Below are 27,605 nucleotides of genomic sequence, written 5' to 3' on the forward strand. Positions count from 1 at the left end.
TTAACCAGTCCCTCTGTCTGAAGAGCACCACCCTTTGACCAGTCCCCCTGTCTGAAGAGCACCACCCTTTAACCAGTCCCCCTGTCTGAAGAGCACCACCCTTTAACCAGTTCCTCTGTCTGAAGAGCACTACCCTTTAACCAGTCCCCCTGTCTGAAGAGCACCACCCTTTAACCAGTTTCCCTGTCTGAAGAGCACCACCCTTTAACCAGTTCCCCTGTCTGAAGAGCACCACCCTTTAACCAGTCCCTCTGTCTGGAGAGCACCACCCTTTAACCAGTCCCCCTGTCTGGAGAGCACCACCCTTTAACCAGTCCCTCTGTCTGGAGAGCACCACCCTTTAACCAGTCCCCCTGTCTGGAGAGCACCACCCTTTAACCAGTCCCCCTGTCTGAAGAGCACCACCCTTTAACCAGTCCCCCTGTCTTGAGAGCACCACCCTTTAACCAGTCCCCCTGTCTGGAGAGCACCACCCTTTAACCAGTCCCCCTGTCTGAAGAGCACCACCCTTTAACCAGTCCCCCTGTCTTGAGAGCACCACCCTTTAACCAGTCCCCCTGTCTGAAGAGCACCACCCTTTAACCAGTCCCCCTGTCTTGAGAGCACCACCCTTTAACCAGTCCCCCTGTCTGAAGAGCACCACCCTTTAACCAGTCCTCCTGTATGGCTCTGCCTGCAGGCTGTTTCCCCAGTGACCACACAGTCTGCAGGAGAATCCATTTACTGGAGCCATAAAGCGGTGCTAAGCTTTTAACAACATCTCACATTGGCATCTTCGGCTGCTTTTTTGGAAAGGTGCAACCTTTCTGTCCAGATCTATACAACCATTAGAGAGGCGACAGAGAGCCTGTCCTTCATTGTACCTCTGTGGTGAATTCTAGATGTTTAAATCTCTGAGTCTCCATCAACACATCAACACATTTGCTATGTGGAGTTTATTTCTGGGAGCTGTCCGTCAGCTGACTGATCTTTGTGTGGATGGTCAATATGTTCACAGTGGGCTCTGATTCTCTCTCTCTTTGTCAGAGCATTACAAACAGGAGTCTGTCCCTCTTGAGCTATTTAAACACACTGATCTGTGATAAGTCAATGTGCCTTTTCCCGGTGGTTAAATGGGGAATTATGGATGCTACTATTCTAGTTCCAGCTCTTTCTGGGACGAATCAATAGACACTCTTTGCTCTTTGATTTTTGTATTTTGGGTAATTGCTTTCTGAATTTATTCTCATCAGTCCAATAGAATTGATATTTTATCTGTGTTACTGTTTTAATAGAAAAGTTGAATGGAGGTCCAGATCGGCCAAGTTGGATCCGAAGCCTGTTTCTCTGATCGCATCCTCCCACTTTTGGTTGTTTCCAGAACCAAAAGGAAACTCATTCTTCTCCATATTTTGATGTCCTGCTGTGAATATCTTTATTGTCCATGCCTCGTGATGAAGCTTTCAGTCTGAACTTCTAAAGAGAAATATTTGTAAAATGGTCCCTCTTCTTTTGATAGTGTGTGGTGAAATAAGAGCACATGATTATTTCTGTCTCAGCTGCACATCTGTCCCTCCCTCTCTGTCTGTTTATCGTAGTTCATCTCTATGGATTAGGATTAGGGCTTTGAATGTGTCTTTGCTTTGTCATCAGTAGCACATCCTTAAACTGCTGTGTTTGTCTCGTGAACACTATGGCTCTTGTTTGCACGCTGGAGGAAGGAAAAGAGTTTCATGATGATTCATGATTTTCCAGGAGTCTGGAAAGTTAGGAGCCAGTTGTTTGGCGGAGTCCTTATGTATCCTTGACTTCTATCTTTAGTTGGGCTGTTCAGTGTGCCAGTGTATTTTTGTATTATGAGGTGATTCCAACCATAATGTAAAGCTTTTTTTGATGATTTGCAGTAATCTGACATCTATAAGACCATGACTTGTGGGAATTCAGACAAATGAATTTCTTGAAAAACACAGACTTACCAAGTTGGGAGACAAAACGGGCTTCTCTCTGATCCACGGCTCCACACAGCTCACAACTGCAGCTGTTGGGCTCAGCGGTCTTATGTAATGTTATTAGAATGTATTTATTACAGCTCTATTGCACAGTTGAACCCATTTTAAGCTGCAGTTAGTTGTGTATGGGACAGGGAGGACATTCTGTAGAACTTTGTAAATGATCAGTTACTGCAGAGTGAAAACAAGAAAACAACATTGTGACTTGAGATGCATATGAGCCTCTAGTAGCTACACTGTGTTATGGAGCATTAGTATTATTATTTCCACTCTTAGAGTGACAGAATAAGTGAGCTAATCGAGGACTGACTTTATAATAGAGCCTGACATGAGCCAATACTATTTGCGGAATCCAGTTCATGACAGATATGTGTGTGTCCGTATCAGTGTATGTGTTGGCCAATAATTAACAAGACATCGTGGTACAGTGGCAATCATTTAAAAAGGTTCAATCTGTTTACAAGGCCGTAGCTACCATCGAGGACACTGAGGTCATGTGGTCTGTAATATTTCTTTAAGAATAGGTCTTACATTCTACAATTACAAGCATATTACACCCGCTGGGTTTTGGTAAGCTGATTATTATTGTGTTTTAGGCAAAATCTTCAAATTGCCTTTTTTGGGCTAAAAAGTAAATCAAGTAAAAATGACTATAAGTACACACCTTGCATTGTGAAAAGGGTTTGAAGCAAGTTACAGAACTTCTAACTGGTGATAAAACAGTCTCAATGTAATACTGATGCCACTATATGACCTACATCAGCACATGAGACCGTCAGAGAGAAGATTGGCTATTTCTATGTAGTTAATCTTAATGCTGGTCATCAGTGCCCCCAGGTCCAATTCTGCATGAAATCATGCAGGTTCACTAGAAACTCGTCAGCTCAGACCCGGCAGCGACTAGCCCACCACGGACAGACCCAGCGGCTCTTCCTCCGGCCAGGAGCAGAGCTTCACCTCGCTGCTCAGCTGGTCCCCTCTGGGAGTCAACACCGACACCTCGCTGCTGGAGGCCCAGGACATATTACTGGCCAAAACCAACACAAAATGAAAGTTCCTTGTAGCAGCTTTAATTGTTAAATTAATAAATGTGACATTTGTGATTTTTAAATGCTTAGTATATGGTATAGTTTAGTTTTATGTTTGAGTCTTATTTTTCAATTCAATCAACTTTAATATATATTTCTAGCATTTGTGTTGGTATTTATAGTTTTGTTCCAGATCAGTACCATGTAAGTAGATCGCTTAAACTTGTTTGAGGTTTTAAAAGAGCAGTCTCTACTTTGGTTTATTTGTTCAGCTCTTGTTAAAAAGGTTACGACCTGTTTTACAATCAGGACAAAGGACCTGAGAACAGGTTACACAGAGATGAGCATGGAGCAGAAAAATCAAGCAAGAAGAAGTGGGTCTAACAGAAATAGGCATGCATTTTGAGTTACAAGGGTTTATTGGAAATGGTAAAAAAAAGGCCTCAGAGTGAGCCTGGATGTAAAGATGATAGCCATGACCAATAGCGGTACATGTGTGTTAGGAGTGGGACAGGGAGCTGTTTGTGAAAAGATGACCTTGTGCAAAAAGCCTGCTTCCGCTCTGAAGCAGATGAATTGCTGAATTTTCCGGGCAGACCTGGACACGTCCACAGTCACGGCCCTTGTGATCGCTACAACATCGGTGCTCACTGAGGGTCTATTGAGATGTCGTCTTCCTCACACTAAGCACAGCCAAACGAGCCCTGTTCATTTAAAAATGTTCATATAAAAGATACAAATGGCTCCGTATTAACCCTCTGAGACCCACAATAGACCCGTTTTAGTCTTTTTTAGGGGGGTACAGGGGTTCTTTAGGGGGGTACAGGGGGTCTTTAGGGGGAGATAGCAGGTCAACAGTAGATGTCACATAGAAGTGGTGTACATCATCTGAAAGCTGAGAAACTGAAGATTAATCTGAGATGCAGCTCAGCACTGTGTGTCAAGTTGTTCTAGATAATAATGAATCAATCAAAATCAATAGTGAAAGTGTATAAGGGCTTAGAACATTATGATAGAGGTATATGATGGTCATCCCCGTGCTCTATTATGTCTCTTGGGTTGATACACAGATTTGGTGCTAAATGTAACCATTTTTTACCACTGGAGAATTGATTAAAATGATCAATAATCCCTCCAAAATACCACATCAAGACACCGAGATCTTGAGGAACACCATAGAAGATGACATGCTGTGATTTGGGATCAAAAACTTTTGACAATTGGAGATTTCTGCATTTTTCGGCGATTGAATGGCGAGCACTTGTGTTGTGTAAACTGCTCAGAAACCCCCTTATTGTCAATGTAGCTAGGAAAGCCATCCCTCCTCTAAATGTTCTAGGTCTGTAGTTTGATCCATCCATCCTCTGAATGCTCTAGGTCTCTAGTCTGATCCATCCATCTTCTGAATGCTCTAGGTCTCTAGTCTGATCCATCCATCTTCTGAATGCTCTAGGTCTCTAGTTTGATCCATCCATCCTCTGAATGCTCTAGGTCTCTAGTTTGATCCATCCATCCTCTGAATGCTCTAGGTCTCTAGTTTATAGCTGTAAAGTTTCATGAGGCTGTGATTATCCTAGAGGTCACTGAAATATATCCTATGGGGACTAACATCATCCGAATGAACCCAGTTGGGCTCATTGGATCCACCAGAGTCTCAGCTTTACAGTGAGACCCAATTTATGGAATTCAACACTGTTTAGGGACCCCAGTATGCAGAAATATTCAGATACACCATTTTAAGATAGGAGACAATAACACATTTATACTGCATGTGATTATCATAAAGTGGGGCATGTCTGTAAAGCTGGAGTCTGTGATTCTAATCCAATACACTTTTTGTTTATTGTATATCTTTATAATATATCTTTATAATATATTCTCGCGGTCTGCTGGCTGTCCTTCCTGTGTTCATCCACAGCCCTGGCTCTCTAAATGGGAAACAAAGAAAGTGGATAGGATGTTAGCGTTACTTAGGAGCATTATTTAGCGTCCTTCCCATGACATGGTTGGTACCAATGGATTCCTTAGGTTTTCTAGTTTTCTATGATACCGGTACCCCCACTCTAGCTCTAAAACTGTGCCTGTTACAATGTCTGAAAGACTGTATAGTTGGAGATCCAGCGGGTCTCACAGAGTTAAAGACTTCAGAGCACATTAAATTCAATTCAATTTATTTTTGTATAGCGTCAAATCACAACAGAAGTTATCTCAAGACGCTTTATATATATATAGAGCAGGCCTTAGACCGTACACCATAGTTTAGAGACCCAACAGTATCCACCAAGCGCGCTGTGGCCAGAGAGAGAGAGAGAGAGAGAGAGAGAGAGAGAGAATAGTAGCTTAGCAGCTGTAATAGCTAATACAAGTAGGACTGAAAACACAAAACCAATAGTGGTGGATGGAAAGAGTGATAATACAACTATCGGAATTGATGTCATTGGGTCGTCCCCAGACGGGCTTTCAAGTGGAGCTTCCAGCTGTCTCAGTCCACCATACATCTGGCTAGCTCGCTAGCACTGTCCAGCATCTCTCCTCAGTACGTCCATGTGTGTTGGTGTGGGACATCCCTGTGATCGATGCCCGTGCGTTGGTTCCCGCAGCATCAGCATGCTTGCTGGGAGTTCTTGATGTCTTTGGCAGTGACCGAGAAGGGTTATTCTCCAGGCTGCCACATTGTCACTAAGTGTTGGTAATCCCTCGTTAGCATTGGTAGTCCCTCGTACAGACGTAGTTAATTAATGATGGTAGCAGTTGGTGTCAAGCAGGCACAGGACGCGGTTGCAGATGCAGCCACAATACCGGAGACCACCAAGATCCAGGTGTGACCCCGCTCCACGGTTAGCTGCGAGACAAGGAGGCACAAGGACTCCCGGGAAGGAATGAAGTTAGTAACAACATGGACATGGGACATGAGTATATACAGAAGGAGAGGGGAGCTAAGTGTGTCATAGGAAGTCCCCCGGCAGTCTAGGCCTATAGCAGCTTAAGTATAAGCGTTATCAAAGAGGAAAGTCTTTAGCCTACTCTTAAATGTAGAGACGGTGTCTGCCTCGCGGACTGAAACTGGGAGCTGGTTCCAGAGAAGAGGAGCTTGATAGCTGAAGGCTCTCGCTCCCATTCTACTTTTTGAGACTCTAGGAACCTCAAGTAACCCTGCATTCTGTGAGTGCAGTGCTCTAGTGGGGTAGTAGGGTACTATGAGCTCTTTAAGATATGATAGGGCCTGACCGTTTAGTGCTTTGTAGGTGAGGAGGACGATTTTAAAATCTATTCTGGATTTTACAGGCAGCCAGTGTAGAGAAGCTAATACAGGCGTAATATGATCTCTTTTTCTAGTTCTTGTCAGTACACGTGCTGCAGCATTCTGGATCAACTGGAGAGTCTTAAGAGACTTATTGGAGCAGCGTGATAATAAGGAATTGCGGTAATCAAGTCTAGAGGTAACAAATGCATGGACTAATTTTTCTGCATCATTTTGACACAGGATGTGTCTGATCTTTGCAATATTAAGTAGATGAAAGAAGGCAGTCCGTGAGGTTTGTTTTAAGTGAGAGTTAAAGGACATATCCTGATTGAAGACAACTCCCAGATTCCTCCCAGGTGGTGCTGGAGGCCAGGGCAATGCCATCTAGAGTAACTATATCATTAGATAATTTGTTTCGGAGGTGCTCAGGGCCAAGTACAATAACTTCAGTTTTGTCTGAGTTTAACATCAGGAAATTGCAGGTCATCCAGGTTTTTATGTCTTTAAGGCATGCTTGAAGTTTAGTTAACTGGGTTGTTTCGTCTGGCTTGATCAATAGATGTAATTGGGTATCATCTGCATAACAATGAAAGTTTATGGAGTGTTTTCTAATAACATTGCCTAAGGGAAGCATATATAAGGTAAATAGAATTGGTCCAAGTACAGAACCCTGTGGAACTCCGTGACTAACTTTGGCGTGCATGGAGGACTCATCGTTGACATGTACAAACTGAGATCGATCTGATAAATAGGACTTAAACCAACTTAGTGCAGTTCCTTTAATGCAAATTAAATGTTCCAGTCTCTGTAATAGGATGTGATGGTCAATGGTGTCGAAAGCAGCACTAAGATCTAACAAGACAAGTACAGAGACAAGTCCTTTGTCTGATGCCATTAGAAGGTCATTTGTAATTTTCACTAGTGCTGTCTCTGTGCTATGGTGCACTCTAAATCCTGACTGATAATCCTCCAATAAATGATTGTTCTGTAGAAAGTCACACAGCTGACTGGCAACTGCTTTCTCGAGTATTTTGGAGGTAAAGGGAAGGTTAGATATAGGTCTATAGTTGGCTAGGACCTCTGGATCGAGAGTGGGCTTTTTAAGAAGAGGTTTAATTACAGCTACTTTAAAGGACTGTGGTACATAGCCTGTTAGTAAAGACACATTGATCATATCCAGTAAAGAGGTGCTAACTAGAGGTAAAACTTCTTTAAGCAGTCTAGTTGGAATAGGGTTTAGGAGACAGGTAGATGATTTAGATGAAGAGATCAGTGAAGTCAGTTTGTGGAGATCGATAGGAGAAAAGCAGTCTAAATATATTTCAGGTTGTACAGCTGTTTCTAAGGTTCCTAAGTTTGAGGATAAATTGGTACCAGTTGACGGTAGGAGGTGATTAATTTTGTCTCTAATAGTTATGATTTTATCATTAAAGAAACTCATGAAGTCACTACTACTGAGGGTTGTAGGAATACATGGAAGCCTCCTCCATGTATTACATTAAAGCCTCCTCTTAACTTATTCTTGTTTTGTAATGTTTTACCAAGCTCTGACTGTTTCTCTTTCCTGGTAGGAGATAGTTTGTGGGTCCGAGGTCGCTGCCTGAGAGAGGATGTGTTGTTCATCCAGTGCCGGGGCTGATGTATAATCTCATTGGAACACAGAGTGGCCTTTCACATGGACATCCCCTGTGCTCCGGAGCTGTTTGGCCTGCAGTATCCATTCCTCGAGCAGTCAATACAGCTCTCTGCCTCTGCTGGGCCCAATGTGTTTGTTGGAGTTCTTTGTCACGGCCTCTCTGGATGTCATCCTGTCAGTCCGCCTGTCTTTCCAGGCCTCTCCATGGTGACTCGGCTTTATCCTCCCCCGGTTTACGGAATCCTCTCTTTCCTGTTTTCAAGCCGAGGGAACCAGTTGTGTAGTCTCTTCTTAACATACCTTACTCCAGATTGCTAGACATGTCTGCCTTATTTGCTATTACTGCTGTTGGAGATGGCTATTCTGCATCTGTCAAATCTTTTCTGACCATAATGATGATAAGTGCTGGTGAGTCAGAACCTGTTGACAGAACCTGTTGATCCTCATCTTCAGGGTGTCCTGAAAAGTCTGAAATCACAGGGATGATGAGCACAACATATTTCTGACTTGTTACACTTGTTTCTGGCACATTCAATAATTTCCCAATTTGGGATCAATAAAGTGCATCTATCTATATCTATCTATCTTACTCTGTGTCAGCATGGTGTAAAACGAAGGTAACGCTATTGTAACCCAAGTTCTATAAGTACAGTTGGAGCCCCTCTACTTTATTGACCTGGTATTAGAATACCAGCAGAAAAAGATTTTTCAGTTTGCTGCATTTCCCATGATGTCTCCATGTTTACTTTGCAGCTTTATAGTTTGATGACACCCCATGTGACTATTGTCCTTTTTGTCTCACAGAGGATCCCTACAATGAGACCCTTCCATCATATGGCTATGACCTGGAGCACTCAGAGGAGCACCAGCCTCGCCACGATCCTCTATCCTTCACCGGCTCCCCGTCCTCCTCGCCACGACTCCGCTCCAAGAGCCGGAGCAGCCGAGACACTCAGTCGTCCGGCTCTCTGGAGTCCACGCTGTCGGTAATGTTACTGGGTCAACTTGTCTGACTCGTTAACTGCTGCTGCTCTCTTCTTCATCTGTCTCTGGCTGCTACTACACTGTCCTTCACTGTCTTCTCTCCACATACCATCCAACACTTTTAGCAGCTGTGGCTTCTCGGCACTGCTTCTTCTACTGTCTATGTATTAGTGTAAAACTACCAAATCAATCCCGACATTCTTCCTCAAAACAAAAGCAGATCTGTTTTTAAAACCACAAGTTTATTCCATGTCAAGTTCATTTTATTTCTTAATGTAATTATTCTAAATAAATGACACCAAAGTTGTAAAATATTTGTCCCCTCTGTCATATGCCAGTCTTAGCGTCTCACTGAATTACACCAACAATTCCTATAAACGAGAGTTACAAATGTAACTACGGTCCTATGAATTCTGGATGATCGCCAGAGGGCGGCGCTTTAGTTCTGGATATCTCCATCTTGCATATGCACAGGTCGAGTTGTTGTACCACCAAAGTCACCTGTCACCATGCGATGACGTAGGGCCCACGCCCCGGTATAAAACCCTTACATCATCACGCAGAATCTTCTTGCCCAGAAAACTCTGGCGGTCATCCAGAATTCATAGAACCGTAGTTACAGTCGTAAGTCTTGTTCTATTTCATTCTTTCTGACCGCCAGACGACAGTGCTTTAGCACTGGATGACTTATACCAGCAAGGTCCCGAGGAATGCTTACCGCACTAAGGAATGGAAGCCGTTGATAGGACGGCTGTTGCCACAGCGTGGGGAGCAGCCACATTTACACGGTAATAGCAACCGAAGATGCATGAATACACCCAGGTGGCAGCAGCACAGATGTCTCGCAGAGAGACTCCTTTCAAGGCTGCCCAAGCCGAACACACTCCGAGTAGAGTGGCACTTACAAGCGTGTACAATCACATCTACAATCCAATTAGAAAGTCTCTGTTTTGATAGGGGTTCACCCTTCTTACAACCCCCATTATTGGCAGTGGCCTCCACATATGCCTTGAGTGCCCGAACCGGGCACAGTAGCACTGACGGCTCCTCTGGCCCCTTAGATGAACCTGGTGGACTGAATGCTGCCAACTCAATGGCTTGGTTTACATGTGAGGGAGGCCCCCTCTTGAAGGATGGATTTGGTAGGAGAGTAACCCCTGAACCATCTGGGTACCAACGTATGCACATCTCGCTCACTGATAGGGTGTGGAGTACACCCACTCGCTTCACTGATGTGATACCATCAGAAATGCTGTCTTAGCAGATGACCACCTCAGTTCTGTCTGTTCTAACGGTTCAAACGGGGGCCGACACAAAAACACCAATTTCAAGTCCCATGATGGCACTACAGTGACTCTGAATGGTCTAAGCAAATACTACACATTTAAGGGTCACTTCAGTGATTTAGTATTAAACTTCCTCAAACGACGACATCATTAAGGTTATTTTTTCAGACTTTGGAAAGTTCCTCCAGAGCCATGAAGGACAGGCTGAGTAGTAGTAGTAGTAGTAGTAGTAGTAGTAGTAGTAGTAGTAGTAGTAAAGCTCTGTATGAAGAGTAAACTGAACTTCAACAGTGAAGTACCCCTTAGAAAACTAGAAAAGAAGTGCCCTTGAGCCAGGCTTTCAGTCAGCTGAGGTATCCAGAAGCCAACCATAAAATACACAGTTGAGCATAGAGCTGCCAGATGTTCAGTATGAAGCAGGGCTTTGCTGACTAACACCATACATGATCAGCAAACATACAGTGGGCGAACAGATGTTTAAGAGAGACCCATCCCCCCACTTCCTGTCCTATCTGTGGTATTCTTATCCTCTGATGTGTACATGGATGGGTGGGGGGGCTCAGTCAGCTAATATGATGGCAGAGCCCCTCTCAATGCTCCAGTGACCTTCTTACTGACTGCACCAGGATGACTGATAGCTTTGACCTGTTTGGAATAACAACTCCTGGACTAGAAACACATTGGTCTTCCTTAAAATGCTGGGTTAGGGTTAGGTTTAGTCTGGGTTAGGGTTAGTCTGGTCTGGTGCAGGCCAGGGGTTTGCAGAGGTGTGTGGGTGGTTTATTAAAGATCAAACCCATTTACAGTTGACGTTGGAGAATGTCTTCTCTTCATATTTGACAGTTGTTTTTTCTCTCTGCCCTGTTCGGATCAGGTGGAGTTGGATCAGGAGAAGGGGCTGGAGATGAGAAAGTGGGTTCTGTCAGGAATCCTGGCCAGTGAGGAGATCTATCTGAGCCACTTGGAGGCCCTACTCATAGTATGTGCCACTTCTAACACACACTAAATCATTTTAGTGTAGACAAAAAGATAGAACTGTTACTGACATTACTGAGTCCGGTTAAATAATACATTCTTCCTCTCACAAATGAAAAGTTCAGTTCATACTGTAAGTGATAAAAACACACTCTTGCTCAATTTAATACACAATAGATGCTGTTGGCTAATGTTAAACTTTAGATAGATCTAGTGTGTAAGTTACTGTCCGTGCTACAGTGTGTTACACTACATGTTGGTATTCACCATTATGCTGTAGTTGTAGTTACAGTGGCTGCTTAGAGTTAAGGCTGGCTTTTACGTGTTACACAGAAAGTTAATGTGCTAATGGGGTCATGTAATTGAGCTTGTGTCAGCAGATGTGTCTTTTGACCGTTGTGTTTGTGAAAAAAATTCTTTCTACAAAGACAATATCATTGTGCGATTATGTGATTATTTTCCAGCCCATGAAGCCTCTGAGGGCCGCAGCCACAACTTCCCAACCAATGCTGACCATTCAGCAGATAGAGACCATCTTCTTCAAAGTGCCAGAGCTTCATGAAATCCACAAGGACTTCTATGACGCTCTGCTGCCCCGAGTCCAGGACTGGGGCCACCAGCAGTGTGTGGGCGACCTCTTCCAGAAACTGGTATGGTGATGCTATTTTTGTTAGCTTCAGTAGGACAGCCAAGGAAACCAAAATGTTCATGTTGGAACTGCAAGTCGATTATGTGAAGAATTGTTTAGCCTACTTTATCTCCTACCAAGCGTACCAAGTAATCCATTGATGTTGGAAAACCATTTATATTGTGTAAATTAAATGAACACAAATATAATCAACCATGCATCTGACAAATATCATCTTAGTTTTTTTTATGGTTAAATTATTTCAAGATATAATTTACGTAGAAAGCATGTCATGACAATGTTTCAGAAACCACTTTTTCCACTTTTTTTTTTTTTTACCTAAGTTGAACACAGCAGCCAAGAGAGTAAACTAGGAAATGTGAAAGCAGTGGAATATAAAGTATCAGATGGGCTGATATGACAGAAATGTTGTCATAATTGTTTGATTTGAAACACTTTGTTGTTTAACAGCAGTATGAGTGTGTAGTTACCATACAAAGTTAAGTACGGTATGGAAATCATTAAATAACAAGAAACCTCACAGTATCAAACTGTATGTTGGCTTTTGATCAAGCAGACATTCGTCAAGTGGGTAACTTTCAGAAAGTAATTATAGCACTCCTTAAATGTCATGCCTTGATCATTAATGAGAGTGAAAAGAGGGGGAAGGTGGGAGGCTTTGGCTGCTAGTAATGCTCACTGGATGTAGACTGCCTGGAGTCATCCCCCGGCCAGATAAAAGCCTCGCTTCACCACATTACCGGCAGTAAAGGAGAAGAAAACGTTCTATTGGAAGTCGCTGAAGAAAAGCTGCCTCAGTGCTGGCTGTTGGATAAAAACTGATGAAAAACACACATACATGGATTTATATAGAGACACATGAGCAAACATTGAATCACAACCAATTGCATGAATTCCTCCTTCAATACTGCAAACTCATGCCTGAACACAGCATACAGTGACACTGCAGAGTAGCCAGTGGCAATCACAGACTAGTAGAATAAGGAATGAGTCTAACCTGTGCTCTACTTGTGGCCTGTAGGCGAGCCAGCTTGGAGTCTACCGGGCCTTTGTGGATAACTATAAGGTTGCTGTGGAGACGGCAGACAAGTGCTGCCAGGCAAATGCTCAGTTTGCGGAGATATCTGAGGTATGTAATCATGCTACACACAGTGGGACTGCAGCAGACAGGTATGTGATGTTGCACAGCTGCCCGAGACAAGTGATGACAGGGCAGCTTTCAGCAGTCCTCACAGCTCGTTGCAGTGCTGCTGATTGTTTTAATTGCGCTGTGGGCAGTGATTTAACGACACTGTTCCCTCTGGTGTTATCTTCTTGCCAGAATCTCAAGGTCAAAAGCACAAAGGACTGCAAAGACCAGGTGGCTAAGAATTCACTGGAAAGTAAGTAGTGAGTGAAATGAATGGCCAACCTCCACATTAGTCAATAATGCTATAAGTAGTTGAGCTGTGACGAGGCCTGACTCTTCCTCCTCCACAGCTCTTCTCTACAAACCTGTGGACAGAGTGACGCGCAGCACACTCGTTCTGCATGTAAGTTCATCTGTCAAACACAAATCTGGAGCAACATCTTGTCTGCATGAAGACAGTTTTTAGGGATTGAATTTGTCATCCTTTTTTCTATTCTAGGACCTCCTGAAGCACACGCCCTCCAGCCACCCGGACTATCCGCTGTTACAGGACGCCCTGCGCATCTCTCAAAACTTCCTGTCCAGTATAAATGAAGAGATCACGCCGCGTAGACAGTCCATGACAGTTAAGAAGGGAGAGGTCAGTGTGGAAAGCTGAGTCACTTCATCATCTCAGGGTTGTACTAATGACTCTGTGACTCCAGAGGGATACAGAAGTCCTCTTTTTTCAAATACTCAGGCCTACTGAAAACCAGATGCAGATAAATATGTGTTTGGTAGATAAATCAACCAGGGTCACGTCCCCTCCATACTGTCAGCTGCATTTAGTTGAATACTTCTAATAAGTGAGACAGAAACTTAACTGACACTGGATTTGTTGGTTATTCACGAAAATAAATTCCATCAATTCTTTTTGGTTGAATGTAGCCCAGGTTGTTAGTTGGTAGTTCATCTTCACCAAGTGTTGAGAAGAGGAGGAAGACTAATTAAGAGTAGGTACAGGTAGAGCACTTGTTCTCTTCGCCAAGGACACTGTCAGGGGTTTGAATGGTGTGGTGGCACAGTGACGAGGCCTGACATCACAATATGGACTCCTGTTTTGACTCTGTGTGGCTTTATATCTGTCCAGTATATGCTTCACTAACTTCCACCCATTGTTGGTGGTCTGCTAACTCTCAGGCACAACATTATTTTGTAATACAGCATTTAGGAGAATTGAGCTTGCTTGCTGACTTTTTTCACAAATATCCAATATTAGTGACACAAAAGTGTCATGTTAATGATTGAAAACACAAAAGTTAAGCAGACTAAGAGTCCACAGCCATACTGGAGGCTCTGTGAGGCTGTCCTTCGACACAGTGCTGCTTTGAGCTAAATGCTAACGTTAGCATGCCAACATGCTCACAATGACAATGCTAACGTGCTGATGTTTAGCAGCTATAATGTCTACCAAGTTCACCATCTTAGCTTACTGTGTTAGCATGCTAACATTTGCTAATTAGAACAAAGTCCAGCTGAGGCTGCTGGGTATTTAATGGCACTCCATCCAGTAGTTGTTGAGATATTTCAGACTGACAGAGCCATGTAGCTGCTAGTGTGGCTGAAACTGGGTAACATGTTACTAAAGTTCTTGATTGACAGAACACTTGATTATATGGACTTGAGGTTTACAATTTGTCCCAAAAATGAATACTGTTCAATATTTTAGAATACTTTCATGATTTGATTTTCTCACTGAGACAGAAGCACTGTGGAACTGAAGATCATACCTGCCCCGTGATATCTGTCATATCTTGTCTGTTGACAGTAAAAAGCTCTGAGCACAAGGTGTGTGGAAGCTGCAATAAAACCAGAGGGTGAGTCAGGTTGTTGCTGACTCATCTCAGCCTGTCTGCTTTAGTTGTGAAGGAAGTGGAGCGTAGAGGAAGCTCGTGACAAAGCAGTGCAAACACTGGAGGCGAGGGGTCTCCGTGGTGATTCCTCCCATCCTTCCCTGCCGCAGTGTCAAGTCTGCTTCCCAGAAATGACCTGCAGCACTGCTTATCAACTCAACTGTCTAACCAGCCTTCTGCACTGGGCGTGTACCGACTTACCCATTCTTCCTGACCCCCCCCCGACACCACGCATCTGAGGGCTCTGAATCAGATGACCTGACTGAGAACTTCCTCTGTTTTTTCTGGGAACTGGCCCTGCCCACCTGGGTGGGATTTTGAATCAAAGAAAGTTCTTGGGAACATTCTTCTGTATATAGTCGAGGAAGTCGGACGTCCCACTGACAGATAACAAGCCAGCACATGACATTCAGTTTGAAATACGGGTTGTCGTTGGACGTGATCAGCTCTCCACTAAATTTGCACCCATTGTTGATGTTTTGCACCGTGGCCGCCTGTAATTACTGAGAGCATTTAAACCCATGAGTTTGTTCAGCTCCACCTCTTGTACATGCCTCGCTGCTCAACGTCTCATTATAGCGCATAATAAACACAGAAGCAGATTCCAGTGCCAGGAGGGCGTGAGCACTGTGCAGTTCCATCTCCTGTTTTTCCATTGGATTATTGACTATTTGTGGTCGTGTTTTTGTCACAACACAATAAGCGGATGTCAGACTCTTTTTGAAACCAGGACAGTGCTGATTATGTTTGAGGGCCTTGCCAACAGGCCTGTAACCAGCCAGCACTGAGCTGGAGTCAGTAGAAAACAGAATAGGAAGACCGTGCTGCGGTGATTTCCTTGTTTTTGTTGAACTGTGGTTGGTGTGGGATGGCGAGGTCTCACATGGGCCGTGTCACTGTAAACAGCCTCAGTGCAGAGGTCAACAGACAGAGGGGGAATTTACATACAGTATATACCCTCCTGTGTTCAGGGTATATACAGTATATACCCTCCTGTGTTCAGGGTATATACAGTATAAACCTTGCTGTGTTCAGGGTATATACAGTATATACCCTGCTGTGTTCAGGGTATATACAGTATATACCCTCCTGTGTTCAGGGTATATACAGTATATACCCTGCTGTGTTCAGGTTGGACGGATCAACAAGGATTAGAGGTCACACATATCCGTATTGTATAAATGATCTATAACAGAGTCTACAGCCACGCTAGGGGCTCTGAAAGGTTGTACTTAGTCACAGTGGTGATTTGAGCTAAATGCTAATGTGAGGATGCTAACATGCATCATAACATCAGTGGACGCTCTGCTGGTGGTTGAAGGAACATGCTACATCCACTTGTTGCCTTGTTTTGGTCACATCATAGATGATCTATTGTTTCGGTTCTAGTGTTTTCTTTCATTCATCCAACAGACCGCAGGCTGTACAATAATTACAAGCATGTACAAATATCTGCACAAAATCATTGTGTGTGAACCGCAAATGAAAGCAGTTTAAACTGAGCAGCAATGTAAAACTTCAATTACATATGGGTCTTTCAGCAGTTCTTAATGTTGCAGCTTTTGGTGCTGTAGAATAGTAGTGGAAAGCACCTTAATTCTCACTCACAGTTGCATTAGTTAGAATGACTGACAAATGAAGATGATTGGGGGAGACAAACGAGAGATATATACTATGAGTGTAATGACGTGATTTCTCATTTCCTCTTGGCAGAACCGTCAGCTGCTGAGGGATCGCTTCATGGTGGAGCTGGTCGAAGGTTCCAGGAAACTCCGCCACGTCTTCCTCTTCACCGACCTGCTGCTCTGCACCAAGCTGAAGAAACAGGCTGCAGGGTGAGTCTGGGTCAGCGTCCAGCCCGAAGTCAGAGCTGCAGGCTTGTGACCTGGAAGATCCACTGTTTCAAATCACTGTTGGGAAATGAGAGTCACTCCGCCCAGACAGACATTAAACTTCATTGTGACCAACTAGCAGTTGCAGTGGGAGATAAATGTTAGAATTTCTCCATCAGTTTCTTCAATGCATTTGCAAGCTTGTGGCTAGTAGTGCTGATGGTTTCATGCTGCTTAAAAAACATTGTGGTGGCAGAGCAGGACAACATGACAGTTAATGGATGAAGAAAAAATGGCATCATTATACATGTTGTCCTCCAACAGAAAAGGGCAACAGTATGACTGTAAATGGTACGTCCCACTGGCTGACCTGACCTTCCAGACCATTGAGGATTGTGAGTCCACCCCCATCCCTCTGGTCCAGGATGAGGAGATCGACGGCATGAAGATCAAAATCTCCCAGATCAAGAACGAAATCCAAAGAGAGAAGGTGAGGATACACAGATGGTAGACACACGTAGAGAAACACAACAACAACATAGTTCATGTTCATTAGTTTATTAGTCATTTGCACTGTAGAAACACCACAACAGTGACAGCTTCCAACCAAAATCTGGTGACAAAACTAAAATACAATGAGGAACTTAAAGACATGTGAATGGACAGCATGCCCTGCATCACCCTGGTACTGTTAATCTGTAGAGAACCACCAAAGGACCCAAAGTGATGGAGCGACTGAGGAAGAAGCTATCAGAACAAGAGTCTCTGCTGCTTCTCATGTCGCCCAACATGGCGTTCAGAGTGGCCAACAGAAACGGCAAGGTGAGTCAGGGCCCCTGAAGAAGGTTCCATATATCAAATTCATGCCAAATATCATTGGGAATATGTTGTACCATCAATAAACAACTTCTTGATTTGGTTTCTGCTGCCCTCTGCTGTCAACAAGTGTGACATTACAGCATGATAGTGCAATAAAATACAGGACATCATCCCTTCATCTCTTTCAGGGTTTCACGTTTCTCATCTCTTCTGACTATGAACGTGCCGAGTGGAGGGAGATTGTTCGTGAGCAGCAGAAGAAGTGTGAGTTTACCCGGCACTTTCTATAAGAAAGCCAGTAGTATTATCATACCTGTTGTAATGTGTGTAACTTGTATTTACATTGACGGTGTCCTGCAGGCTTTAAAAGCTCCTCTCTGACCTCTCTGGAGCTGCAGATGCTCACTAACTCATGTGTGAAACTCCAGACTGTTCACACCATTCCAATGACCATGAATAAAGAAGGTAGGGTTCACTATGTATTGTACTTTTTAGAGTTTAATACACAGTTTTGTATTTCATCTTAATGTGCATCATCTGACCCTCCACAGATGATGAGTCTCCTGGTTTGTACGGCTTCCTAAATGTCATCGTCCACTCTGCGTCAGGGCTGAAACACAGCTTAAGTAAGTTGGTTATTAGGAATCATCTCACTGATAATTGTAAAGGATGCACGTGGTGTCACATCATCCTCTGTGTCACCCCCCCACCCTCTCTCTGCGGCTGTCAGTTGGATGGACAGCTGCAAAGGAACAAGTAGGATTAGCCAGGAACACTTTGTACAAGCCACCTCAAATATGTCTCAAATCACTGCCTGCTCATACTCTAAAGGTAGTCTGTCAGGTGATAGTCGGTGGCATGTTTCAACAAGGATTCCACTCCTCTTTGCTGTTTCTTCATGTACTCAGACAGTTACTTTAATGACACCAGAGAGAGCCAGCATGTGGTTGCAGCGACAGAGGCCTTATACAGTACATCCTCTGGACATTTCTCAATCTTTAGCTTTATGTTTGATTCAACCATTAAAACTACTACTTCTTGTGCCCACTAGACCTTTACTGCTCTCTGGAGGTGGATTCCTTTGGCTACTTTGTCAACAAAGCCAAAACCCGAGTGTACAGAGACTCTACAGAGCCCAACTGGAACGAGGTGAGAGAAAGTCAATGATCCACCTTCAGTATCCACTGCTGTGTGTCTGTCAGAACGGCACAACTGGATGAAATGACAGCATATCAGTTTTGAAAAGGGCCATGGGTGCTCAGAAAAACAGTTCAGGGGATCAAATGAAAGTACATTGTTGTGCACTGGGCTGAAACCTACAGTAACATGCCTTTGGTCTGTTTCCGTGTTTCAGGAGTTTGAGATTGAACTGGAGGGCTCTCAGACTCTGAGGCTGCTCTGCTATGAGAAGTGCTGCAACAAAACCAAGCAGAGCAAAGAGGATGGAGAGATCGCGGACAAGATCATGTCCAAAGGACAAATAAAGGTACAGATAAGTTAGGGGAGACCTGGGTCAAATGCCTTAGCACATAAACATTTTTGATGTGTGATTATGTTAGTTTTACTAGTTCAACCAAACCAATATCAATAACTGAGAGTTTGGAAATACTATAAACATATTCATAGTTAACAAGTACATAAGCAAACGTTTTGGTAAGTGTTGTGTAAAATTAAGGTAACCCTTTAATTTGATTTACAGGTTGTTAATTATGTAGTAATGTGAAGAAATTACCAGGACATAACAGTTAAATACAATCAGTAAATCAATATAATGACAAGCAGTAGTAGTAGAATCACTGTAAAGTGTTGGGGAATTACAGTCAAACTAAAGCAGAACAAAGGGGAGTGCTGGATCCTTACTGTACATGGACATTCATTGTTATAGTAAGTCCTATAGCCCACATACAGGGTAACACACGTGTATAGGCTACGGCTACCATAGAGGCTAGCATAAAGGCTAACATAGAGGCTATCATAGAGGCTAACATAGAGGCTAACCTAGAGGCTAGCATAGAGGCTACCGTAGAGGCTACCATAGAGGCTAACCTAGAGGCTACCATAGAGGCTACTGTAGAGGCTAACATAGAGGCTAACCTAGAGGCTATCATAGAGGCTAAAATAGAGGCTATCATAGAGGCTAACATAGAGGCTACCATAGAGGCTAGCATAGAGGCTACCATAGAGGCTAACATAGAGGCTGGCATAGAGGCTAACATAGAGGCTACCATAGAGGCTACCATAGAGGCTAAACTAGAGGCTACCATAGAGGCTAACCTAGAGGCTACCGTAGAGGCTAACATAGAGGCTAACATAGAGGCTAGCCTACAGGCTACCATAGAGGCTAGAATAGAGGCTAACATAGAGGCTAGCATAAAGGCTAACATAGAGGCTAACCTAGAGGCTAGCATAAAGGTTACCATAGAGGCTAACAGAGAGGATAACATAGAGGATACCATAGAGGCTAGCATAGAGGCTAACATAGAGGCTGGCATAGAGGCTAACCTAGAGGCTAGCATAGAGGCTAACTTAGAGGCTATCATAGAGGCTACCATAGAGGCTATCATAGAGGCTAACCTAGAGGATAACCTAGAGGCTACCATAATATAGTATTTAGCATTTGTACCATTTCTTGCAGTAAAGACAGTGGAAGGATCAAGACTGTTTGTATTGAGTGGGACATTTTACAGTTGAAAAATAAAGAAATAAAGAAAATAAATAAACTTGTCAGTGTCTCAGAGGTAGAGCAGCTTGTCCACCAATCGGAAGGTCGACGGTTCGATCCCCAGCTCCTCTGGTCACATTTCAAAGTGTCCTTGAGCAAGATATTGAACCCCAAACTGCTCCTGAAGGCTGAGCCATCGTTGTGTGAATGAGTGAATGAGTATTTAGATCAGATCCTGATGGGCAGGTTGGTTCCTTGTGTATGGCAGCCTCTGACATTAGTGTGTGAATGTGTGTGTGAATGGGTGAATGCTGACATCAGTGTGTGAATGTGTGTGTGAATGGGTGAATGCTGACATCAGTGTGTGAATGGGTGAATGCTGACATCAGTGTGTGAATGTGTGTGTGAATGGGTGTGTGAATGGGTGAATGCTGACATCAGTGTGTGAATGTGTGTGTGAATGGGTGAATGCTGACATCAGTGTGTGAATGGGTGAATGCTGACATCAGTGTGTGAATGTGTGTGTGAATGGGTGAATGCTGACATCAGTGTGTGAATGTGTGTGTGAATGGGTGAATACTGACATCAGTGTGTGAATGGGTGAATGCTGACATCAGTGTGTGAATGTGTGTTTGAATGGGTGAATACTGACATCAGTGTGTGAATGGGTGAATACTGACATGTAGTGGGAAGTGCTTTGAGTGGTCAGAAGAGTAGAAAGGAGCTAAACTCGGAAAAAAAAGTTTGGAAATTTGTGTTTATTTCTCTGTTGTTACAATGCTAATTGGCATTGTATTTTACATCGTTGGAAAGCCTGTTTATTTACCTTCACAATGATGTCCAACTTGTAAGGATCATGCATTTGTGGGATGAGCAGCACAGCTTATTATGTGGGTAACGCCCAAGAAAAATCTGCCAAAATGCTCTGCCAATGGTAAACAGTGTATTCTCCTGTTGGTATTGACTCTTGTTTTGAGTTGTTTGGTGGATTGGATGATTGAACTCTCTATCAGTAATAAGGAACAAACAAGACATATTGGCTATTTTACACTTTATTCATTTAATACACCGTCAGGAGCCTCAGTAGCGGGTGGAAGATCCATACGCAGCCACAACAGCCTGGCACCTCCTCCTCATGCTGGTCACCAACCTGGTCACACGTTGCTGTGGGATGGCGTTCCATTCCTCAACCAGGATCCGTTGCAGGTCAGCCAGCGTGGTTGTGTTGGTCACTCTAACACGTACAGCACACCCAAGCTGATCCCACAAGTGTTGAATTGGGTTGAGGTGTGGACTCTTGGCAGGCCGTTCCATTCTCTCTACTCCCACATTGTGGAGGTAGTCTGTGATAACCCTGGCTCTGTGGGGGCGAGCGTTGTCATCTTGGAGGATGAAGTTAGGTCCCAGATTGTGGAGATATGGGATCACCACTGGCTGTAGAATCTCATCCTGATATCTCACTGCATTGAGATGGCCTTCAATGATGACATGCCTTGTTTTGCCAGTGAGGGAGATGCCGCCCCCCCCACACCATGACACTGCCCCCACCAAAAGCTGTTACTCCATCGCTCCAACAATCAGCATAGCAGGAAAATACACTGTTTAGCATTGGCAGAGAATTTTGGTAAATTTCACCTCGGCGCTACCCACATAATCAGCTGTGCTGCTCATCCCACAAATGCATGATCCTGTAACAACAGAGAAATAATCGCCCAAACACAAATTTCCAAACTTTTTTTTCCTATAAATGTCCATTCACCATAATACTGTGTCTGAACTACCTCTGACATCCCATATGTGTATTTACCAAAATGCTGAAGTATTCCTTTAATGCCAGTCACAGAACAGTAAAGTTCACTTTCTGGTAACTTTCTAAACATTCTGGTAGGATATACTAAATATTGACCTCTTATATATCATACTGTATCCACCAGCAGAAAAAGGAAGTAAGAATCCAGAATGACAGATGCGGTATGTCCCCAGATCTACAGTTATGTCCTCAGATCTACCGTTCCACTGACAGTTAGAGGAACAACAATGGTTGCCTGTGTGGAGGAAGTTGCTCCCTCTAATGATTCCAGTACCTCGCCAGTGGTAACTTATTTATACTGCTGACCACAGGACCCTTTTAGTCTAATCCTTCCCGGTGGGGCCCTTATCTGTTGAAAAAGAAGTGGGTCACTTCAGCTTGACCCCTGGTAGGGTTAGGTGACAGAGGACGGATTAGTCTTTGGGTTGTTGGCTCGGCTCCAGAGTACGACAGAGGGAGACACAGAGCGCTCTTTGAACAGCCAGCGAAGGGATTTCCCTGCAGGACAGGTGGGTCCAAACACTGTCCGGTCTGGACAGGTGGGTCCAAACACTGTCCGGTCTGGACAGGTGGGTCTAAAAGCTGTCTGGTCTGGACAGGTGGGTCTAAACACTGTCCGGTCTGGACAGGTGGGTCCAAACACTGTCCGGTCTGGACAGGTGGGTCTAAACACTGTCCGGTCTGGACTGGTGGGTCCAAACACTGTCAAGTCTGGACAGGTGGGTCTAAACACTGTCCGGTCTGGACAGGTGGGTCTAAACACTGTCCGGTCTGGACTGGTGGGTCCAAACACTATCCGGTCTGGACAGGTGGGTCCAAACACTGTCCGGTCTAGACAGGTGGGTCCAAACACTGTCCGGTCTAGACAGGTGGGTCCAAACACTGTCCGGTCTTCCGTCACAGGCTAGATGTTCTAAAGCCTGTAAACAGAGCTATGAGGAGGAGCAGAAGTCTAGTTTTCTCTCAGAACACTTGAATTACAATATGCTGAAAGGTTATTATAGGATTTTTGCCCAATGATGCCAAAAGATTGTTGCCTACTGAAGCTTTAAAAGGTCACATATTATGCAAAATGCACTTTTCCATGTCTTTTAAACATCAATATCTGTCCCCAGTGTGTCTACAGGCCACCATAGTATCATAAAAGACCATCCTCTCTCTTTTTCTCCTCCTCCGTTTGTCCGGAAATGGGTGCAGAAATAAAAATTCGCTTTTTTCCTAGTCTTCTGACGTCATTAGGCAGAAATGCAAGCCATATATGGCTTTCCTGTTTCCAGTGAAACAGAACAGCACCCCCCTCACCCCATACCCCGGCTTGGTAACCCCGCCCACGGAGTAGCCGGCTCAGCAAGCTGCGTCCGCCATTGTTATTTCGACTGTTTACTAGTAAACATGCTGAAAGGAAAACCCGCTTGTTCTGTTGTTGGCTGCAATACTCCACACAAAAGCTTGCACCATGTACTCCCATCATCTAAATATAACATGTTCATTCACAAAGGCTTTATGTAATTACACTGTTTAAACAGATGATATTTATATATTATATATATTTGATGTCATGCATGTAGCAGAGTACAGGTAGTAAATAGTGACTTGTAAGCAACACAACACATTTCTGTTTCACAGTCAAACTTTATTTGAGTAGACAGATGACAATATTAATTATTCACAGCATTTGTAATCATCCCACCTGTTAGTTAGTTATGTTAACATGGTACAGGAGAAAGTCTTCAGCTCTGGTAAACTATGGTAAGCTAAGCTCCGGTGGTCTGTAGTCATGGTAACACAGAGATAGCTACTACTGTAAATAATATACCATTACTCTGATCTTCCATACATTTATCTTTTAGCAGAAATAATGAACTGACTACTGTTTCACATCTTCTATTTTCCACCCTGATGGTCGCTGTGTTTACACACCGTGTCATAGCGGTAGCATGTAGCTAACCCGTTAGCATGTAGCTACATGCTAACGGGTTAGCTACATGCTACCGGGTTAGCTTTGTATCTCCATGTAAACAGAGCCATCTGCCCACAGCTGTCTGCTCTCCTCTGGGATGATTCTGTCGGTCATTTCTCACAGATGGATCTGTAAAGACAGACGTAAAACAGAGTGTATGTTTACGGTTTACAGAGTTGATGCATGAGGTAAACACTGAGCTAACTAACAGAGATATAAACAGCATTATTTACCTGAGAGAAACCGTCAGGAAAACCTGGAATCTGGACCGCAGATGTTCATCATGTGTCGCCGATTTCTGATCAGATTCCTCCGGTAACGTGCGCTGGGTGAAGTTTCTGGTTTATAAACTTTAAAGTGGTTTATAAACTTTATTCTAGCTGCTATCTCTCCACTCGTCTCTCTCCACTCGTCTCTCGTCTCTCTCTCTCTCTAGAGAGAGAGACGAGAGAGAGAGCTTCTCCGGGAGGGAGGGGGAGGGTGACGCTGTTGTTGAGGACTTTTGATTGACAGAAAACGCTGACCAATCAGAGCAGAGTGGGAGGAGACAGAGGCTACAGACACAGAAATCAGCACTTTTGGAAATGGGCTGAAACAGAGGTTATAGAGACATGCTGGAATGCATGATCTGATTGTTTTTTTGAAAAAAAACTTCAGAGACATGGTTTGGAGGTGTCTGAGACCTATAATAACTAGTTTAAATGGAGTATAATATGTGACCTTTAAGACCTGCTCTGTGGGAAAAGACAAGATGACCATTAATAGAAAGAAAGGGTTCTTTCTCATAAGGGTTCTATCATGGATTTGAATAATACTAGTTATTGGCTCGAGAGGTTCCTGTTTAGGTGACCTGCTACCAGCCAGCTCTCCTCCCAGAGCCAGGCGCGAGCCTGTTGGTAATGAGGGTAGGAGGGGATTCTCACCAGTTAATCCCCCAAATCCATCTGGGAAGTACAACAACACACACACAGGCAAGCGTGGCTTTGTTCCTTCTCTGACTCCCGCTGGAACAAAAGGATCTGGAGTATAACAATGAGATGTGAAGATGACAGAAAGTTATGTAAAGATTCAGCTGGGCTGCAACACTGAAGATCATCAAGATCATTGAAGACAATGTGATCAGTGGCTGGTTGTTCAGGGAAGAAGGACCTGCTGCTGTTAGTGACTATCTGTGGAACAGCACTGGTGTCTTGTTTCTGTGCCATTGGTCAGTGACAGTAACGTTTTAGAGTTGAGAAAGGCCCATGCCAGAAACAATGAGTGAGAGTAATGCTAATGACGAGCAGAGTGTGGATCAGGCCGGCAGCGGTCCAGAGGAAGAGGGAGACTCGGCTCCGAGGAAATCCCCGAGTTCGGGGGCCCGTCTGTGGGACAAAGTCCGCAGTAGCCTGATCAGACCGAAGGTAAAGATATGTAAAGTGAGCTGTGGACAAACCTACAAGGGCTGTTGTTGTAAAGGATCCTCGTTGAATCTACATTTAAGGACAAACTTGTTTTTGCTTTCTCTCATTTTCTGAATTCTATATATATTAATACTAATATTCTTATATTTAAAACCCTATCGGTGTTCTACACTGTGTTGTATTTCTGTTGGGATTTATCCCTTTTGAGTTTTACTAGCCAGCATTCAATTATTTTTTTTAAAATCTTTTGATAAAATGACATAATAAAAGTGATTTTCACTGAACAAAGGATTATCTGATTGAGATTCGATAGTTTCTTGGGTGAAAGAACATCTGCCATCTTGGACAGGCCCAGTGCTTAGCAGGCGGACATGATGTCATCACGTTCCTCATGCCTGATCACTGTAAATACAGGCTGGCAGTGTGGTATTAGTCAGATGACTAAAATAGATCAGGGACACCACCTGGCCATGTGGACTTTATGTTTATGTGAGGCTGACCAGGTAATACTAATTGTACCTGGCACGACATTTCCTGGTTTTAAGAGAATCTGAATCTGAATTATTTAGAAATGAAGTGAAACTTGAAGTCAAATATCTTGTTTTATTTTTTTTCAGCTGGATCCTCACACATTGCAAAATAAAGATTGGCAGAGGACAGTCATCACCATGAATGGGGTAAGTGTTTTCTGCAACCTAGTAAAGAGAGGCAAGAAAAAAAAGACTCAGCACCTTTAAAAAGCTTGAGGCTGCTTAAAACCCACTTTCACATTTGTGAAAACCTTATTTTACTTTCTTCTATTTTCTCAATCTAGACCACATTAGACCAGGTCTAAATAAAAAATATATATATATACCTAGACTTGTCAAACCTGGACTAGTTTAACATGGAGACTGTTAAAACTATTCAATACACACACACACACACACACACACACACACACACACACACACACACACACACATTCTATTTACGAAAACAAAAACTGGGCAATTTCACTGCTTTATTTGCATCCAGACCACATTAGACCAGGTCTGGTTAGCACTGGTCAAATTTAAACTACATTAACAAGTAGACTCCAGAGTCCAGAGTCTTCTTGTTAATCTAGTCCTGGTTCCATGAACCTAGATAGTGATGTTTGATCTAGATCTGGTGTTATGTGGTCTGAATGCAAAAAGAAGCAGTGAAATCACCCTTTTTATGTTTTCACAAGTAAAATAAAGGTTTCACAAATGTGAAAGCGGGTTTTATGCAGCCTGCAAACAACTGCAAGAATGGCAACTCGGCCGCTAAATATCATCATTCTTCTTTTTTCTTCAAATATCATCATCTTTCCCTTAACTTTACCCTTAACCTCCACATTGGAAGCTGTGAACCAGAGGCCAATCTTAGCGTTGATGATAAAGGTGATTCATGAAAGATAAGTTGTAAAGGATAACTGCTATGCAACAGTAATGGGTGGAGAGGTTATAATGTTGTCTGACAACACTGATGAATGCATTCACAAAGTGAGACTACTTCACTTTTGAACTTTTGAAACAACGAATAACTAACATAGCAATAAAATACACCCCCGATAACACTGACAACATTCAGCCACTAGATGTCGCTCTCTCCATCCCCCGTTCCCTTGTATTCACTTCACAACAAGTGGTTGCCAGTTCGTTGTACAACCTGCATATTGTTTATGGTCGAGTGGAGTGAGACTCAGACAGACGGTCATGTTAAGTGATGAATCTTTCCTGGTTGAGTAATGAAGTCATTTTGCAACATGTAGATATAGGCCTACAGTAGGTGTGTGTGTGTTTGTTGAAGCTGTTATTTTTCTCATTTTAACAATTTAACTGGTGACCGATTAGTTAAGGTTGTAAGGACTATGGCTGTTAGTAGTTGTTGTTTGTTTTGTTTAAATATCCATCCATCCATGTTTAAATATGCCAAATTGTAATTTGATGGGTTATTGTTGTTCGGACGATTAAGCCAAGACAGCTAACATGTGCTAACGTCAGTTGCCACTTGTGGCCATCCATCCATCCATCCATCTGCAACCGCTTATCCCGTTAGGGGTCGCGGGGGGGCTGGAGCCGATCCTAGCCGACGCACAACTTGTGGCCACGGTAAATATTCACTTATTCTGCAGCCTGATGGAGACACCAGTGTCAAACTCAGCCATTTATCCATTTATCAACCGAACGTCAGATATCTTCCATAGATATAAACAAAACATTCATTTTGGAGTCGTCAAAATATTTAATATGATCAATTCACAATTCTAATCTTTTTTTTTCAGGAGAAAACCTACTTTTAT

At 43.4% G+C, this 27,605-nt stretch overlaps 1 protein-coding gene across 2 annotated transcripts in view; it reads left to right on the top strand.

Moving 5' to 3' along the window:
- LOC141768729 (breakpoint cluster region protein) overlaps positions 1-27,605 on the top strand; it is a 49,908-nt gene that overhangs the window by 16,700 nt on the left and 5,603 nt on the right. Inside the window, exons 2-17 of one of the 2 annotated variants that reach the window (XM_074637032.1) lie at positions 8,701-8,882; positions 11,041-11,145; positions 11,606-11,791; positions 12,812-12,919; positions 13,112-13,172; positions 13,270-13,322; positions 13,419-13,559; positions 16,525-16,646; positions 16,968-17,133; positions 17,346-17,465; positions 17,651-17,726; positions 17,823-17,927; positions 18,014-18,088; positions 18,514-18,611; positions 18,817-18,948; positions 25,915-25,974. In XM_074637032.1, coding sequence (XP_074493133.1) covers positions 8,701-8,882; positions 11,041-11,145; positions 11,606-11,791; positions 12,812-12,919; positions 13,112-13,172; positions 13,270-13,322; positions 13,419-13,559; positions 16,525-16,646; positions 16,968-17,133; positions 17,346-17,465; positions 17,651-17,726; positions 17,823-17,927; positions 18,014-18,088; positions 18,514-18,611; positions 18,817-18,948; positions 25,915-25,974 — 1,790 coding nt within the window. Of the gene's footprint in view, positions 1-8,700; positions 8,883-11,040; positions 11,146-11,605; positions 11,792-12,811; positions 12,920-13,111; positions 13,173-13,269; positions 13,323-13,418; positions 13,560-16,524; positions 16,647-16,967; positions 17,134-17,345; positions 17,466-17,650; positions 17,727-17,822; positions 17,928-18,013; positions 18,089-18,513; positions 18,612-18,816; positions 18,949-24,611; positions 25,298-25,914; positions 25,975-27,605 lie in introns of those variants that run through there. The other variant, XM_074637033.1, reaches the window with a different exon arrangement.

The sequence above is a fragment of the Sebastes fasciatus genome, chromosome 6 (genome assembly GCF_043250625.1).
Source record: "Sebastes fasciatus isolate fSebFas1 chromosome 6, fSebFas1.pri, whole genome shotgun sequence".
NCBI classification, from domain to species: Eukaryota; Metazoa; Chordata; class Actinopteri; order Perciformes; family Sebastidae; genus Sebastes; species Sebastes fasciatus.